This window comes from Schistocerca nitens, chromosome 1 (assembly GCF_023898315.1).
Source record: "Schistocerca nitens isolate TAMUIC-IGC-003100 chromosome 1, iqSchNite1.1, whole genome shotgun sequence".
NCBI lineage: Eukaryota > Metazoa > Arthropoda > Insecta > Orthoptera > Acrididae > Schistocerca > Schistocerca nitens.
In genome coordinates this window covers 1,082,747,019-1,082,766,074 of record NC_064614.1, presented here as the reverse complement: position 1 = coordinate 1,082,766,074, position 19,056 = coordinate 1,082,747,019, and the positions used below count along the sequence as shown (strand labels likewise).

The 19,056-nt window shown below is 42.5% G+C and overlaps 1 protein-coding gene across 1 annotated transcript in view; it reads right to left on the bottom strand.

Annotated features, from left to right (window-relative positions):
- The window catches only part of LOC126198461 (exocyst complex component 5), a 113,162-nt gene that overhangs the window by 1,416 nt on the left and 92,690 nt on the right, over positions 1 to 19,056 (bottom strand). Inside the window, exon 15 of the mRNA XM_049934809.1 lies at positions 7,944 to 8,100. Within this exon, the coding sequence (XP_049790766.1) occupies positions 7,944 to 8,100 (157 nt within the window). The remainder of the gene's footprint in view (positions 1 to 7,943; positions 8,101 to 19,056) is intronic.

The window sequence follows — 19,056 nt, the reverse complement described above, 5'->3', positions numbered from 1 at the left end:
TGGGTTTGTCAGGTGGGGATAAATTGCAGGAAATGATTCCTCAGAAAATAAGGAGCAAAAAGGTCCCCTATGTACATATGCCAACTGCATGGTGCATATACTACATGGTGCTTATTAATTCATCACACCTGTAGAGTGCATGACACGCTGATATGAGACCACCATTATAGACAAGGTGTTAGAGGGACTCATCATGAGCCCCTAATCATGTGTGAACATGTTGCAGCAGTGACTGACCCTCACATACAAATGTGTCCTCCTGCAACCAAATGGCATCATACCAGCATGAATGAATGTTCCAGTGTCTGCAGTCCAGAATGGGCTCAGCATATACAACTTCTTTCACATGCCCCAATAGATTGAGGTCCAGTGACCGGGTGGGCCTTGTGAGCGGATCAGCTAGGACTGTTGCATCAGATGGTTGGACTACAGGATGTCGAGATGCCTCCACATTACCCTTTGTACCACCAAAGGCACATTCTCCAGCATGCGAGGCAGGGTCAAGTGCAGATATGCCTCCTCTGTTAGGCGCTGTGTAAGGATGACTGAGGCAGTTTCCTATAAGCCCCGCCCACACAATGAGGCTGAACCAGTGCTGAAGGTTTACTGCAGCCATACCACAGGGGTTCCCCATAGAACACAGGTGAGTGTTGTGAAGGTTGACAATGCTGCTCCTCGTAAAGGTAGTCTCTTCTGTGGGCAGAATCGATGACAGAACTCGCAGCGCCATGCTGCCTGTGTAGGGTTTCCATTCATCCCGTTTTTCCCGGGACAGTCCTGTTTTTTACCAAAATGTCCCGCTGGCCCGAAAGTTTTTTTGGGGACGCTCAAATGTCCCATTTTTTTACGATTCTGCTTGGCTAGAGTATTTTACGCTACTGGTTGTTTGACTTGCTATTAACTGCGCAATTATTTACGCTAGGAAGCGTGTGATACCCCAAACATGTACCAAACTGTCAAAAATCGCAAGTAATTTTAAACACACTATAGGTTACGAATAACAACGAAGATTCTTCTGAAACTTCCTGGCAGATTAAAACTGTGTGCCCGAACTCGGGACCTTTGCATTTCGGGCAAGTGCTCTACCACCTGAGCTACCGAAGCACGACTCACGCCCGGTCCTCACAGCTTTACTTCTGCCAGTACCTCGTCTCCTACCTTCCAAACTTTACAGAAGCTCCAGCGTGAGTTGTGCTTCGGTAGCTCAGATGGTAGAGCACTTGCCCGCGAAAGACAAAGGTCCCGAGTTCGAGTCTCGGTCGGGCACACAGTTTTAATCTGCCAGGAAGTTTCATATCAGCACACACTCTGCTGCAGAGTGAAAATCTCATTCTGGAAACATCCCCCAGGCTGTGGCTAAGCCAAGTCTCCGCAGTATCCTTTCTTTCAGAAGTGCTAGTTCTGCAAGGTTCGCAGGAGAGCTTCTGTAAAGTTTGGAAGGTAGGAGACGAGATACTGGCAGAAGTAAAGCTGTGAGGACCGGGCGTGAGTCGTGCTTCGGTAGCTCAGATGGTAAAGCACTTGCCCGCGAAAGGCAAAGGTCCCGAGTTCGAGTCTCGGTCGGGCACACAGTTTTAATCTGCCAGGAAGTTTCATATCAGCACACACTCCGCTGCAGAGTGAAAATCTCATTCTGAAGATTCTTCTCTTCTAAATCGATCCATTGAATCCGTCCTTTCGGTCCAGAGATACTCTACACCAATGATACTTGCTCTCTGGCTTTCCTCACCACACTGTTAATGTTTTGCACTGTGCAATCACTGTTTCATTATGCCAAAACGAAAGTGTAATTTTACAGCAATATAAAAAGCGAGTTTCCTTTTATCACTGGTAGTGGAGAAACTGCAGAATGTACATTGTGCAGATCAAAATTTGCTATTGGTCATGGTGGAAGGTCTGACATTGTGAATCACATTAAGACGAAGAAACATCGCATGAATGATTAAACGAAAAGAGCAAATAAATGCGTGAGTGACTACAATGTAAACTTAAAATCAGTAACAGAAATGGATAGGCAGTTGGCAGCACAAGAAGCTACGTTTGCATACCACAGTGCAATGCATAACCATAGCTTTTAGTCAATGGATTGTACTACAGCAGTTGTTAAAAAACTTTTCAATCCTAAATTCATATGTGGACACAAAATGTAATGCAATCATTTCAAATGTTATTGCACTGTATGCGGCTCAGCAGGTTTTAAATGAAAAGTGCTCGATTCATTTCTGTAATGACTGATACATCGAATCATCATGATTTGGTTCCTCTCTTCATCAGGTATTTTCACTCTGAAAATGGCATCACGGTGAAAGTGCTCGAATTGCTTAATTTAGCTGGAGAAACTTCAGATTTACTTCAGAATTATGTGCTGGAGGTTTTAAAGAAATATGATCTTGAGGGAAAGGTGATTGCAGAGGAAAGGAAAAAACAATTTGATCTATAAACTGCAACAGAACACAGTGAATAATAGAGTAGGTGTTGGCTGTCCAGCACATGTGGTGCACAATTTCTTACAAACTGGCTCAGATTGCCTACCTACATCGAAAGAAGAAGAAGAAGAAGTAATTGGAAATGTAGAAGTAAACAAAATGAAACTTTATGGGTTGAGACGAATGTTTTGTTACTACAGTGATTACAAAACTACGTCAAATTTACAGAGAACTTGGGTAGTATGAGCCCATATCAGTATAATCTTGCTCCTCCTCTGGCCTGGATTCATAAACTAATTTGGTTGGGAAGAGAGTCATAAAGCCACTGTATCTCTGATGTCCGAGCTGGTCCCACACGTGCTCTATTGGAGACAGATCTGGGGATCTTGCATCTTGCTGGCCACTGGAGTACCTAATCATTATCATTATCATCATCATTATCATCATCATCATCATCATCATGAATCCATAGTAACACATACCGTGTGTGGTTGAGCATTGTCCTGTAGAAAAATGGTACAATGATACAGTAGCATACGAGGTAACATATGAGTACACTGGATGTCTATGACATTCTGCTGTGACATCAGAGTTTCCCCAATCACTGCCAGCCATGGCTTTGAAGTCATACCCAATGGCTCCCACAACCTTGATGCGGAGAATGGAACCCCACCCCAGGTCAATGTCATACTTGCTGACAGTGGTTATTGAGGGTAGTGCTGAATCACATTTAATCACTGAATACAATGTAATGCTATTCATCAGCAGTCCATGCTTCCTAGTCTGTGTAGTGTTAAGAGCAGCCTATGCATATGGATGGTAATTCCCTCACCTGGCTGCTGCTATTCTCCTAGCAATGGTGTGGAATGACAAAGAATGTTGTAGATAGGCCATTACTTTTTCTTGGATGGCAGGTGTAGACGTGAAGGTGTTACACTGTGCTTGGTGCACAATACAGTGACCTCTTTTGTTGTCATCAGTCGTGGTTGACTGGAACTTTGACAAGTATGCTGGTCCTCATGTTCTCCTGCAGTCCAACATTAGACCACTCACACCTGAATGCCCCACAAATATAAGTACTGCATGATTCAACCAGCCAGCCAAATGCACACACATAATGAGGCTTTTTTCAAACTCTGTCAGCTGCTGGTAACGCTGCCTCACATGAGTATGAGGCGTCTTGAATAGTGGTGGGGGGACTAGAAATGTGATTAATAAAAATTTGCTACTTAAATAATTAAAAGGAAATTTTTGAAAGAATGATTGAAAAGGGACTGAAAAATACTCATATTCTGGGTGAACTTTAACTGGCACTAATATAAACAGACCTTCAATATTGAATACATATATTCAATAGCTAACATTTGTAAATTTACGCACACCAATTTTTGTTACTGCTACTGTACATGGAGATTGGTATGACAATACTGGTTACAGATTGCCACTCCTCAGCTCATGGGGAATTCTTCTTTATTATCTTCGATCCTCTTGATGCAGGATTCTCGGTGCATTGTGGAATAATGAATAGGTAATAACTTTGTGAATAAACTTTGCTATCTTGATAACACTTTTACTGTACAATTGGAATATACATGTTTTACAATATTAAAACGACGGAACTCGCAATACGTCTGCTTGCTATCATGTATAGACACAGATAGATGAATCTCAAGAAATTAAAAAATGAAGAGCATCTTTCACCTTGCTTTGTTTCTGACCCTATAGTATTGCTGGTATATATGTATAAAAAGAAAAGAATGAGATGAAAAGAAAACAATAATAATAATAATAATAATAATAATAATAATATGGTACTTCACAGTTTCTGGGTTCTTCACAGTGGTCAATCAACATCTGACACTGTTCAGGCTCCTTACTAGAGTCCTGCATGACCGAGTAAGCGAGCACAAAATACGAGATGGCGCAAGCACAGCCTAACTGGATAGGCTGCCCGCACTACTTCTTGTGTCCGAGCATAGAAGCCGTGACCGAGTACGTAGCACGTAACTTCAAACACATTACAGGTGTCATTAGCCATGTGAGACTGCAGCCAGTACAGGCTTCTCATTTGTGGTGTCTCTCTCTTTGTAATCATGTAGCGCGAGGAAGCCAGTGCAGTTAAGACATAAGATTGAAACCAATGTTTACACATTGAAGAAATGGGAAGGTCTAAAAAGCCAAGTATGGAGTACATTTCTGTTGGTTGTAGACGAAAACAGTGGGTCTACTGGCTACATATCGTGCATAAACTGCTCCACAATATTGTGTTTCCAGTCGGGAACCACTCATTTAAAGAAACACAGTTGCAAGAAACCTCACAAAGATACAGCTCCTTCAGGGAGCAAAGTGTGTTGCAATGTGTGCTAAAGATATGAGACCTTTTAATGCTATTTCCGGTGAAGGTTTCAGAGAACTAGGCCAAGAATTAATACATCTAGGTGCGCATTACGGAGAAGTTAACGTGGCAGACGTCACGCCACATTCCTCTACTATAAGCAGACACGTCAAAGACCAAGCTGATGCAATATGAAACAGCATAATGCCTTCTGTTATTGTGGAAGTTATTAATAAAACATGTCCGGCGACAGTTGATATGTGGACTGATTCGCATAGTCAGGTGCACTATTTGACACTTACAACACATTACACTAACACAGATTGGTCTCTTGTAAACAATGTTTTATTTACAACAAAGTTCCCGGATGTTAAGAAGATAGGAGTAAATATTATGAAGGAAATTGAAGAGAGGATGGCTGATTGGGACATTTTACTTGACATGTTGCACACTTTTGTTTTTGTCTCCGACCAGGGTGTCAGTGTAATAAAGACTTTGGAAAATCACGAAAGGGTTCCTTGTGCTGCTCGTTGTATAAACACAGCACTTAGCCATACTTTCGATGAAGATAACTTCTTGTTAAATCATGCCCCGAACATCACATCAACAATAAATACTGCAAAATGCATTGTAAGGTACATTAAGAAAATAGGCCTCTGCTCTTATTTGAAATCATCGTTGAAACAAGAGGTCTGCACACACTGGAACAGCTTGTACATTATGCTGGAATCCTTACACACTCAGTATAACGAAGTTTCTGTTTCTACTTTGCTGACGGAAAAGGACTCTGCTTACAGATTGCAAGGATATGATAATGAGCTTGCAGGAAAAATTGCGCGTTTTCTGAGACCATTTAAAGAGGCCACGGATGAATTAGAAGGCGAAAAAGAACCGACAGTCCAGTTAGTTGTTCTTTGGTTTCACAAACTGCAACAAATTTGCAGTGTCAATGACACTGACCATCAGGTGAGTAATTACTGCAGTTCAAAGCACTGTTTCATTATGATACGCGATAGATTTATAATTAACTAGCGTAAATAATGTGTACTAACAGATATGTATTTTTTAACAGGAGGTACAAAGGATTAAAAATCGAGCTTTGACTTTCGTTTATGAGAAGATTGTGATCACTTCCAGACATAAAATTGCTGCGTTTCTTTGGCCGTCTTTCCGTGATCTTAATATGCTTGAAATAAATGAAAAGCACGAAATTCTTAGCAATGTGCAACAAATGTGTGCTGCTTACGCAGGTACAACATGCAATCATTAACATAATCGCTTTTGCATAGTTAGTGGATAGTGTATTATAGAGGAACGGGAATGTTATAATTCGTATAATATTTCATTAACATAAAACACCTCATTTTTATGGGAACATTTCGATGATTTCCACATCAGTTCTGCATTACTTGTCTCTTTTGTTTATTATCATAGATCCTTCAAGTACTGTGTCATCACCACCCAGAAAGAGAGATCATGTCAAGGAATGGAGGAACAACAGATCATCCGCAGCAGATGAAGTAGATCTCTACATTTTAATGCACCCCGGAGATGATGATGACATCTTAAAGTGGTGGAGCAGACATGAAACAGATCTGCCAGGCCTGGCTGCAGTTGTAAGACGTATTTTATGTATCCTAGCAACAAGCGCACCTAGTGAAAGATGCTTTAGTAAAGCCGGCATGTTACTAACAAATCGCCGCAGCCAATTAAATCCGGAAAGCGTTAGTGATTTACTGCTGATGAACAATAACTATAATTTTGTTTCTTTTGCAAACAAGTGAAAAGTATGACAAGTTACGTCTGTAAATGTTTAATGTTCTTTGTGTGCTTTTTTTATGAAAATGGTTGTCTTCTAGACTACAGGGACAGCACTTATTTAATGTTTCCTATTAATGAAAGGAAAAATATATCTTGCACTGTCCTGTGTAAATCCAATGCCTCTCTCTCTCTCTCTCTCTCTCTCTCTATCTCTCTCTCTCACACACACACACACACACACACACACACACACACACACACACAATGTATCTGTCTCTGTCTCTCTCTCTTTTAATACAAAAGTAACGTTCCCAAAAACGGGTACATGACACAGCTAAATTCAAAAAGCACTTGGAAACTAAAATGATATTTCAATACAATCGCGGATAGAAGACGAGTCTCATTTGCATACAGGACATCGAATGATTTATGAAAAGATGGAAGTTTTATCCCCGGCATCATCTTTCTGGGATTGCGTCATTAAGGAAGCAATACATACCCATACAACCGATAATCTCACCAATAAGGATACGGGATTTCAACTGAGCACAGCCTGGAACCCTGCATTGGCTGCTATTAAATCACGATGTGAAAATCAAGATCCTCTGATAACAGGTCCATCATAACTTTGGTCTAGTGTGGCCGTTGGTGAGTAATGTCTGGCTGCACTGTTGGTAAACGCAACGTACAGTGCATGCACATCAGAGTCGCTCTGCGATTTTTGGCAGTTTGAGTTTGAATATGGCACCATCCAGCTGCAAATCATTGCACATGCGCGATTTGCGTGCCTGCACATTCTTCACGTGCGTGTTCTAGAAATGGGCGGTCAATGTGTTCTAGAAATGGGGGGGTCAACGTGCAGATACCATCAGTTATACCTAGCCACCAGCAGGGTAGAACCACCTGAAAATGTCACACAGTTTCTCCGAGGAAATATGTGGAATTTGCACAACGTGACCCGGCGGCAAACCCTTGAAGACTATTTACAACACTAAACATGTTCAAGGCTAATGTACTCTGGTGGCCATTCTATATATTACAGAGAACTGCATTTCTTATCATTTATGTACCACTGATATATCCGATCATGTCTTCGGGGTGCCTTAATTTTTACTTTTCTTTTACATTTTTTTGTCATTATCATCAATGTACTGCTATGCATTACATAATTATAGCCATATGTATTGCTATAATCATTTTAATTGACTAGTATTTGCTCAAAATTCTGGCTCTCTCTTTAACGGTTGCCTAGTTCCATTTAATATCCATTTTTTCATGCCTACAACATCTTTTACGATTTGTTTGAGTATCAATGTTACATTAACAGACCCTTTCATCTATGTAGGTATAATCTTTGTTTTCTAAGATTCAGAACTTTTGGAATACCAGCTGTGAAATGAAGATGACCCTGAGACACTTACCTGCAGTGTTGAACTGAAACTGTTGTAAATGTTCATATATAACCCGATGGAAACGCGTACCCAGTTCAAACATCAATGATTCAACATTTTTTCCATCTAGGCTGTCACGAATGCGCTCTACCATTGCACCCATGTATTGCACAACGGCTAAACAGGCCTGCCAATGAAACCATATGAAATCATTAACAGTGAGGTGTATTAGAAAAAGTTAATTCTACACAAGCAGATGAATGAGTACAGATAACCAGTCACCATATAGTAGAAACACTGGGCAATAAATAAGCAAGAACTGGAGCAGAGTAGCATAGCTTATGACTTGCAATGATGTTTCCAGAATCCCCCTCCCAACACCCCCCCCCCCCTTCCACAACGTATTATCAGTTATATCATAAATAGAGGGTAAGTGAACTGGTGGTTTCAGGGAAGGGAGGGAAAAGGACTACCAGATGGAGACAGGGATAACAAGTGAAAGAGATAAGATATATATAGTACCAAAGAGTGTTCACTTCCATAGTGGCAGAGATGATGGTGTATGCCATGATGCATCAGGATGGTGTGAGGTATGTAAGGGAGGGACAGAGCATAATAAGAGTGGAGAAAGATAGTTAAAGTACTGTGATAAGGACAAAGTGAGGTTGTGTGGACTAAGAAGCCGAAATATGGGAAAAGGATTGAAACAGAAGATAAATGTGCAGGACAGAATTAGAATAAGCTGGGTGAGTGCATGGGCTAGGTATTGACAAGGAGATTTGGTAGGTTCAATGGGAGGCAGAAAATTGCCTTGTGAGTGATGGAAATGATTTTGGGGAGGATATGCCTAATTTCAGAGAATAATAAAAATATAGTTTCAGCTCTGACAGATGGTGTGGTTCAGACGCAAGAGGTCCAACATACTGGGTGACAAGCTGCTGCCATCTGCAGATACTGCCAACCTTTGTGTAGCTACATTTTACAATAGAGACATTTTGGTAAGGAAAGAAAGATTTGCTGGTGGTTTAGGGTTCGATATAAACCTAATTTTTATGAAGCCATCATACCTGAAGAGGGTCAGGTGAAATACTATGATAGAAGGTTTTAAGACAGTGGAGAAATGGGGACAGTGTCTTAATTTTGGGTCCAGACTATGAAGATGATGACACTGAAACTCAACCAGATAAGGTGTTTAGCATTTTGAATTGCTAGGAAGGATAAGTCAAACAAGTTGGCAAATGAGGTTGACATGATGCTGCTGCTGCTGCTGTTGTTGTTGTTGTTGTTGTTGTTGCTGCTGCTGCTTTAGAGCACAAAACAGCTGTCATAAGTGGCCTTTTTTAAATTTAAAATGGTCAATTACCAGATGAAGTTGAAGTCAATAATACTCAGAGCCTGGAGTAGAGGGGTAGCTAAAAACAATCAGTTCCCATTTGAGGTGGATGTTCAAATGGTTGAAAATTAAATTTCCTTTGCCATATTATTACAATGAATAAAAAGCAAAATGCGATCTGCAACTGTATTTGCTAAAATATCTGATAATTCAGATGGCAAACATACATTAAAACATAAAAAGTTATAAAATCGACATTGTGTGAGAAAATGTCACACTATCAGTGGTTGGTTGCAGTAAACACAGAGGTGTGTGAGGCCTCCTCTTAACAAATGATGGTGACTAAAATGAAGCTGCCCAGTACACAGCTGAGCTAAAAGTATCTTCCTGAAACAAGAGGGGCAAGAGGAAGTTGTCCAAGCTGTTGGAGTTGTTTAATTTCCCAGGGACACACTGTGCCGCAACAAAGAGATTATCTGAAGGGACCAAAGAGCTAAAAGGCCTAGGTAGTTGGACTGCAGCCTTGGTAGTTTCCTTCCCCGACACTCCGACATGACCAGAGACCCACATGAACATCACATTGGCTCCATCATCTGTGAGTGAGGAGGCATTCGTGCATTTGTTGCACTAAGGGGTGGTATGTGTTTAGTACACAGAGGCTCTGGAGATCACTAAGTGAATCGGAACATAATACACAATTGAGAAGCCTGTGTCCTCAGACGCACTGGTGGCATGATAGAGGGCAGAAAACTCTGCAGTAAAAATCAAGCACTGGTATAGAGGCTGGTATATAAAATGTTTGTTGCCAATGACAAAGGTGCATCCAACACCACGGGTGGTCTTAGAGCTATCAATGTAGATGACGGTGCTGCCTCGAAGTTGTGTGCAAAGTTCGAGAAACTTACAGCTATAGGTCAAACATAGACAATGTCCATGAGAAGTAAACTAAGTCTAAGATTAACACAGACCTCTGCATGAAGCCAAGGTGGGGAACAGCTCTCACCCATCAGGAATGTAGCAGGCAACATGGGGTTCAGCTTCTGAAGCAGTATATGACAGCGAACTCCAGGAGGCAACAAAGAAGTTGCACTTACCCCGTATTAGCAGTCAAGGGAGTTTTCAAAAAGGGCTCACAGAACGGATGGTTGGGCACTGAGGGCAGACAACGTGTATCTGCTGAGGAGAACATCGTGCCAGTATGACAGTGGTAGTTCGGCAGTTTTTGATAGAGCCTCATTACTAGGCTAGTGCAAAAAGCTCCAGTGGCCAAACATATGCCTTGATGATCAATTGTGTTGAGATGGCATCAAACAGACAGTGTGAAGATGACTAAACGAGACACACATAGTCCATTTTTGATAGGACAAGGGATTGGTATAAGTGGACGAAGATTTCCCGATCTGCTCCATATGAAGTACAATTTACAACATGTATGATATTTATAGATTGGGTACAGAGTGCTGACAGATAAGATATGTAGGAGGATCAACAGAATTTCCTATCTAGTGTGAGCCCCAAGAACTGACAAATGGAAGAGCAACAGGACCGAGATGTGAGGACGACTGAAGAAACACTTTATGCCCCCAGATGTTCAGACAGACAGTGGAAAAGTGGAAGCCATTGTCGATGCTCCATGAGTAAAGATGGTTGAGACACTGCTGTGCTCAAGTAAACAGGTCTGTTGAGAGCTGCAGTATATTACAAAGTCATCGACGAAAAGAGAGCCTGAGATGCCTTGTTAGAGACAGTCTATGACAGGGTTAACTGCTGTGGCAGATAGAGCTATGCCTAGCACAGAGCCCTGTGCCACCCTGTTCTCCTGAATAAAAATGCTCGACAAAGCTGAACCCACATGTGCCTTGAAAACATGGTCTTTTAAAAACTCCCGAATGAGACGGGGCATGTGGCCTCGGCAGCCACATATGTAAATTGTATGGAGTATGTCCATCCTCCAGCAGGTGTCATAAGCCTTCTCCAGATCAAAAAACACAGCTACAGTTTGCAATTTCCACAGAAAATTGTTCATAGTGTGGGTTGACAGTGACTAGACCAACTGCAGAGTGGTGCTTACAAAATAAACATCATGCATTTGTTAGCAAATTCCGAGACTCAAGCTACCATACCAGCTGACCATTGATCATGTCTTCCATTACCTCGCAGACACTGCTGGTGAGGGAAATTGGGCAGTAGTTGGATGGAAGATGTTTGTCCTTACCATGCTTGGGTATGAGGTTTACAGTGGCTTCACATCAATGACTGGGAAACGCGCTGTCTGTGCAGATGCGATTGTACGTACGAATAAGAAATTGCTTGCCGGCAAGAGAGAGGTGCTGCAATATCTGAATGTGAATATTGTCCAGTCCTGGAGCAGAAGATTGTGAAGAAGTGAGAGTATGTTTGAGTTCCATCATGATAAAAAGGGTATTGTAGCATTTGTGATTCTGTGAGGGCAAAGATATCTCCTGTGCCTCCTCCGCTTGCTTCTTGCAGAGCTCAAGATCTCTTCAAAGTATTATGTTGGGCCACAATGACATCGTTCTCTACAGTCAGGCCAGGAATCAGGAGATATACCTCGTTTCCAAAACTCTGATGAAGGTTACCCCCAAACAACAGAAGAGGGAATAAAACGGTTAAAATAATTAGTAAAAGAGATCCAACTAGTTTTTTTGCTATTTCTGATAATGCGAAGACTCACTGTGTGTAACTGTTTATAGTGAATACAGCTGTCCTTTGTGGGATGGTGTTCAAAGACACATGTCTCTTCATATGAACCATGTTGCAGCATTCGTCAGTATACCAGGGGACTGGGACACAACGGGGTAGGGAAGAGGTTCAGGGGACAAAACATTATTTGGCGGTAAGAATAACATTCGTAAGTTACTGTGACTGATCATCATTGCTGTGGAAGTGTTGTTTGTCGAACGTTACCAGTGAAGAGTACAGTTGTCAGTCAGTTTTAGAAAGCTGCCAGTTGGTCTTGTGCACAATGGGACATGAGTTTGCAGATGAAATATGCTTGGGAAATGGTTGCACGAGTATGTGTCTGAGAGGTGGTGGGCAAGCTGTGCAGTGCAGAGTGAGAGATCCAGGTAAGAGAAAATGTGTGTAGAATCGGAAAGGAATGTGGGTTGACCAGTGTTGAGAGAAGTGAGAGTAAGCTGGTTAAGAATATCTGCCAGGAGAGAGCCTCTTGGGCAGGTTCTCAAAGAGCCCCAAATGGGACGGTGGGCACTGTATCAGAATGGGTTGAGGGAGCTGAGCAGTAAGCTGCAGTATATCTGCACTGATGAGATCAAAGGATGGGGATAAGTAGATATTACAAAAGAGGAAACGTATAACTGGAGAGAGAAAGACAGACACCAACAGCTTGTAGCTGGGTGTTCAATGAAATGGTTTGGCTATGGATGTCGTCCCAAACGAGTGTCACAACTCCCCCATGAGCTGGAGTTACTATCTTGGAAGGAGGGCCGAAACACAGAGTGTGAAGGGTAAGAGATCAAAATAGTCTTGAGGGTGTAATTTTTTTTTTTTTTTTGAGGCATAAACCAGCTGGGAATTGTGATAGAATTAGCAACAATAAGTCTGCCTTGTGTGAACTGATGATGGAAACATTCTATTGAAGATAGCCATATCAGATGATAAGAGATACACTGATGAGCCAGAATGTTATGACCACCGACCTACTATCGATATAAAAATGCCCATGTGGTGGCAGCGTCACCTGGTGAGGAATTAATGCTAGTCAGACACACGCACAGTGCATGTAGTATCAGTGAGCATGTTGTCCGTTTGTAGCATGGGGAAGGCATGCAATATATCTGAGTTTGACCAGGGCCAGATTGCAATGGCGCAGAGGCTCAGAACGAGCATTTGGAAACTGCATGACTTGTCGGGTGTTCGAGGAGTGGCGAAAACCAAAGTGAAACAACGTTCAGATGTCGTGGGGTTTGGCAGCCATCCCTCAATACATGGCGGACATCACAGGCTGGGCAGACTAGTAAAATAGGACACGCAGTGAACTGAGGTGCAATAACATCGGACTTTAATGCTGGGCAGAGTACAAATGTGTCTGAACACTCCTTAACAATGGGCTTCTGCAGCCGACAACTCATGCATGTGCCATTGTTAACACAATCACACTGGCAATTATGACTGAAATGGTCACATGAGCATTGGCACTGGATGTTGGCACAGTGGCAGAGCATTATACGGTTGGCGATGGGAGGGCACGAATCCATCATGTTTATCGATAGCAGTGGCATTTTTCCACAAGATAATGCATCATGTCCCAAGGCCATAAGTGTGATGGAGTGGTTCAAGGAACACAGCGATGAGTTCCAATTCGTGTGCTAGCCTCCAGCTCCCAGATCTGAGCCCGATCGAACACATCTGGGATATGACTGAACATAGAGCTCATCACCCCCCCCCCTCGGAATTTATGGAAATTAGGTGACTTGTGTATGCAGATGTGGTGCCAACTCCCTCCAGCAACATACCAAGGCCTCATAGCTTCAATGCCTTGACATGTTGCACTGTTATCTGCCCCAAAGGTGGGCACAGAGGCTATAAGGTAGGTGGTCGTAATGGTCTTACTGATCAGTGTTTTTCTCTTATAAGAGGCAATTACTTTGTCTGCCGCCAGTGCCAGATTTCGGCTGTGAACTATTTAAGGTTCTGAAGCTGGAGGATCCCATTCCAATATTTCTTCAGAAGTACCAAGAACCTCACTGGGTCAGTCAGCTGACTTCAGGGTGCAGAAACGGTTGGTGATTTGCACTGGTGAAATGGAGGACAACCAAACAAAGGTGCTGCGCAGTGTCGCTGTTGTAGAGTTGGAGAAGGGGTAGAATGTTTGTCTTTGTTTGACTTTTTAGTGCCTTTGCATTTGTCAAACATGGACCCAGATGTTTGATGACTTAAGAGGTATTCCTTTTTAAATTTCTGTTCTTCTGGCTGTGTCACAAGTGACTTCACTAGTATGAGTGAAGGTTTTTTGGTGGGATGAGAACTGTAGTGGGCAGAGGTGAGGACATCAACTTAGCACTAGGTGATTTCACAACTGTAGCACTGAACTGGAGATTGCAGGTCTGCATGGCCATAGTTTTTGTGGGTCATGCGGTAGCAAGAACAGTACTATAACTGCTGGACAAAGATATGCAAGGCTTTCGGCTAGCTAAAATTTTGCAACCAACATTGATGGGTATGATTTCCATCACCAGGATCTCTTGGATGGCTCACTCACTGAGGTGCACATGGCATTCACAGGATGAAGTGGCATAGTTGCCATTGCAATTGATGCAGTGTGGAGGAGGTGAGGAATCTCCCTCATGAACGTTCTTGCCATACGTTACACATCTGACTGCGTTTTTACACTGATGATGATGATTTCATAGCCTGCCACAATCTTTAATGAGAGTTCCACTTGATCAAATATTAAGAAAAGGATGTGGGTATGCATGAATTCTGCATCAATACTCTTCATAACCCGATGGACTGTGGTTACACCCTGATTAGAGAGATAATTTTGTATATCTCTCTGTCATTCAATCAAGGAGCTGAGTGTATAAAATGCCACATGAAGAAGTCAGTGTTCAACGAGCCTCTACACGAACAGGTTATCTGTGGAGGAGTGTAGCTTTAAGCAGTTTTGTGCTTGAAAGGCAGTGTGTGTTCTAGAAGCAAAGTTCCACTGTGAAGGCGAGTGCAGGAGTTTAGTGGGCCGTCACTGTGTCACAACTTTCTGAATAATGAACAGGTACCTGTAGAAAAATTCTGACCTCCTCCTGTGATGACACTGTGAGGTAGCAAGTTCAGCTGGACGGTTTGTCGTGTCCATGGGCCTCATTCCATTTCCGTTTCTTAGACAGAGGCTATATTGATGGAGTTGATATACTCATCGCAAGTGAATCCCCCATGATTGCCAACATCTGTGATTGTGTGTTCCTTCCTTCTGAGGGCCCCACAGAAAGGAGCAAAAGTGCCTTAGGTGATTGTTCGCACCTCAGGTCACACCTCCCAAACTCCAGACAGAAGGGTACCAATTGGCAATGGGGGGGCATTGGCTCAGGCAATCACCCCTCCCTGAGCCTAGCCTTTTCCAGGGGGAACGCATGAGCCCCAATTGTTGACCTGGGTGCTGGGAATTATGCATTATGCAGTCACCCTTTATGCATAAAATTTGTGAGCTGGCCTTCAAGCATAGGAAGGAAGAAAGACGAAAATGGAGACCTTAAACATTGAAGTGGAGGAAGGGCAGGAGAAGTGAGATCAAGAAAGGAGAGAAAGATGAAAGTGATACATTCGTAAGTTTTGGTTACCCAATTTTACACAAGACTCTTCTCTTCAAAGAAGAAACAGATGTGGACAAAGATATAGTTGTTCATCTGTATTAAGAGTGAAGTGATAAATCTGAAGTCTGAAGGATATTGCGAGAATTAGTGTTGCGTAGTAAAAAGGCAAGGGAGATTGTGTCAACAGTAATAAATAGGAAGTTGTGTGGTAAAAGGGTAGAAATTATGTTGAGACAGTGTAGGAATGGCTTGGTATCCTTGATGTAGGACCAATAAGTTCGAGGTGTTTGTTGGCTAGAATGGCAATCCTTTCCAAAGGAGCACAATAACCTGTTACAATTGAGGATCAAGTGTGCCTCTGCTTGTGGATTTCAGGAAATATACAGTGAGTGAGCTGCTGGGTGTGCTGGGTATGAGAACAGAGATGACTTTTGGTAAGAAGATCTGGGATGGTCCCTAGGATTTGCGTGAGCTTTGGAAGTGATGCTGGACTTATCAAATTGGATCTCTTCAGCAGGGCACGTTTGGGGATGTGACAGATGGTTGAGACTTTTTGCCAAGTAATCTCTGCAGTTCATCATAACAGTGTGGCGCCTCTTTGTCGGTAGGAGGGGGGGGGGGGGCAGAGAGGAGGGGATTGGATCTTGGGGTTTTTCGCAGATTGCGGATCACCATTCTTACTCTGTCTTGAGATAAAGTATGTGTTATTGGTAATAAACATTAGGAAGGAAGTTGATGTGAGACTGCAAATGCCTGAAAGCTAACCAGGAGCGGAATAAGTCAGAGTGGTGGTGGACCACATTTGGATAGAGATGTGAACTGCGGAAGGAAAAGTTTGATGTGGAGTTGTGTCAGCTTTGGTCAGAAGGATAAGGTGGAGGAGACTAGGTCTGTAGTCAGTCCAGAATGGTTTAACTTTTGTGTGCAAGGGGATATTTTATATTCTACTGACATTTCTAAGGGATTAAGTTTTTTGGAGAATGGATTTCAATGGCATTCTGGGTGTCATGCTGAGGGGGTCGTTGTGGGGATACCTTATCATATATCTCAGCAAGCCATGGACTGTACACTATCATGGACTCATGGTGGGGTTCTCTGGGGGCATATTAGTTTTGAAAAGTAGCGTTATTCCAAAGTGAGAGTAGAAGAACAGTTGACTGCTTGTAACTACAGAATATAAAGCAGCAAGCATGTATTTCTGTTTAGCATTTCCTACCAAATCCCTGGATTGACTTCAACCAAATTTAGCAGACAGGCAGCAGTTTTCACGAGTATTAGCACTATGAGAGTTAGAACCTCCTGGCCCCCACAGGAGTGAAGATACAGGTGAAAAACTGTTTTCCACCCTCACTTAAGTAGGCATCCCTGCACAACAGGCATGTTGTAGTGTAGCAGTATTGGCCTGCTTTGCCAATCTGTTTTGCAGGGTCTACATGTGTGAATGTGCATGGTTGGGGAAGGTTGACAGGTATAGAGGGGAGGGTGGGCATAGAGAGATGGGGTGAAGTGGATGGACAGAGGATGGAGAAGGAGATGGACAGAGAGAAAGGGTGGAGAATGTGATGGCAGAGACAGAGCAGGAGCATGTGGACAGAGACAGAGCAGGAGGTGGATAGATCTGGGAGGAGGAGGATAAGAACAGAGAGAGAGAGGGGGGGAGGGGGAAAAGATGTGCTGTGCAGGGAGTATCGGCATGCCTTCCAAGCAGACTGGTATGGCTTAATGGGGGGATGGAGCGCAGAGGGAGGAGGTGGACAGATAGGTGGAAAGAAGGTGATGGACAGGGAGAGTGGGTAGTTTGAAAGTGAAGAGGGGAGACGGGAAGATGGATAAAGAGAGGGGCAGGAGGATATGGGCAGAGGGAAGGGGGGAGGAAGGAATGGGCAGAGAGAGGAGGCGGAGAGGATAGACAAAGAAGAGGGAGTGGGAGGAGGTAGAGAGAGGAGGAGATAGAGAAACAGAGAGATAGATAGAGAGAGAGAGAGAGAGAGAGAGAGAGAGAGAAAGGAGGAGATGCACACAACATATGTGTTGAATGCATGTGGGATTTGGGAGCGTAGCTCCTGGGAAATTCACAGAAGCTCACGTGTGTGTGTGTGTGTGTGTGTGTGTGTGTGTGTGTGGGCACGTGCGTGCACACACGCATGTGAGCGCGCGCACACACACACACACACACACACACACACACACACACACACACACACACACACACACACTTTTAAGCTTCTTTGAATGGAACTGTCAAATTGGTTGAGTTGATTTACATAGAAGTAAACATGTTCATAGCAAATTATCATTAATAAACATTACAATTAATTGTAATGGAAAAATTCTGTATTCTGTGTATCATAAAGTAATTAAACTACGTCAAGTGATTTAAACCTGCAACAAAATTAGATATGACTCGTATATATCAGTTGCTACGTTTATTAAGTACTCTTGAAAATGACTGATTCAAATTGGCTAACAGCGGTGTCGTATTCAAATAATATACAAGGTGAACAGAAATTGTCTTTTATATCAATATTTGGTGGTTGTACCTGAAACTCTAGGTCAAAATTTAAAAATTTCCTGAATTCTTTTTTGTGGCATGTTAAAATAAGTTTTGCTTTATTGGTGCTCTAAAATTGTTTTAAGCTGTCACATCACTTATCACTGACAATCTGAAATTCAGTTAGAACTAAAAACAAGATAAATTTGAAAGGGAAGGTATCTTTATTCTTGAAGAAATAAATTTTAGTTTCAAGAGTTTGTATTACTCTGTGATCCTGGAGACTGTTTCTTTACCGAGACTCATATTTTGTATTATTTAATGTGTCTTTTAATTCCTACAGAAGATATTTCTGGTCTCTATAAGTCTTTATGCTCGATCAATTTTTCTTTAGAACAGGTTTCTGCTACCTACTCTTCTGCTCTTGTGGAAAAATATCTCATCCCACAGCATCAGCTATTTAATAGCTATTATTTCCTTGTAACTTCCATGAACATGAAAATCTGTACTCTTCATGTGATAGGAAATTTGTGGCAAAATGTAACTAATTTGGGAGTAAGGGAGACTACTCGCCAAATAACAGATGCTGAAAATATAATGCCAGGACTGGAAATTATGCTGGACTTCTAGGTTGATATCACAATGGTAGAGCTTGTAAGTGGAGGAGTAAGAGTGTTGCCCAATTCACCCACCCAGTACATCCTACTCTAGGCCTTCAAAAGCTGATCCTATTCCATCAGAGGCAGGGCAAATATGAAAGCAATTGTGCCATATACCAGATCCACTGAAATTTCTCCATAACATTTTATATGGGCATGACAACCAACTGTCCACCAGAATGAACAGCCACCACCAAATTGTGGCTAAGGGCAGAGCTGACTATCCATTGATGGAACATGCTGCTGCTGAGTACAACATGGTAGAGTTAAATAGCTGCTTCACAGCCTGTGCCATCTAGATCCTTCCCTTGAATACCAGCTATTCTGAACTACACACATGGCACTTCTCCTCCACTCTCAGCTATCCTTC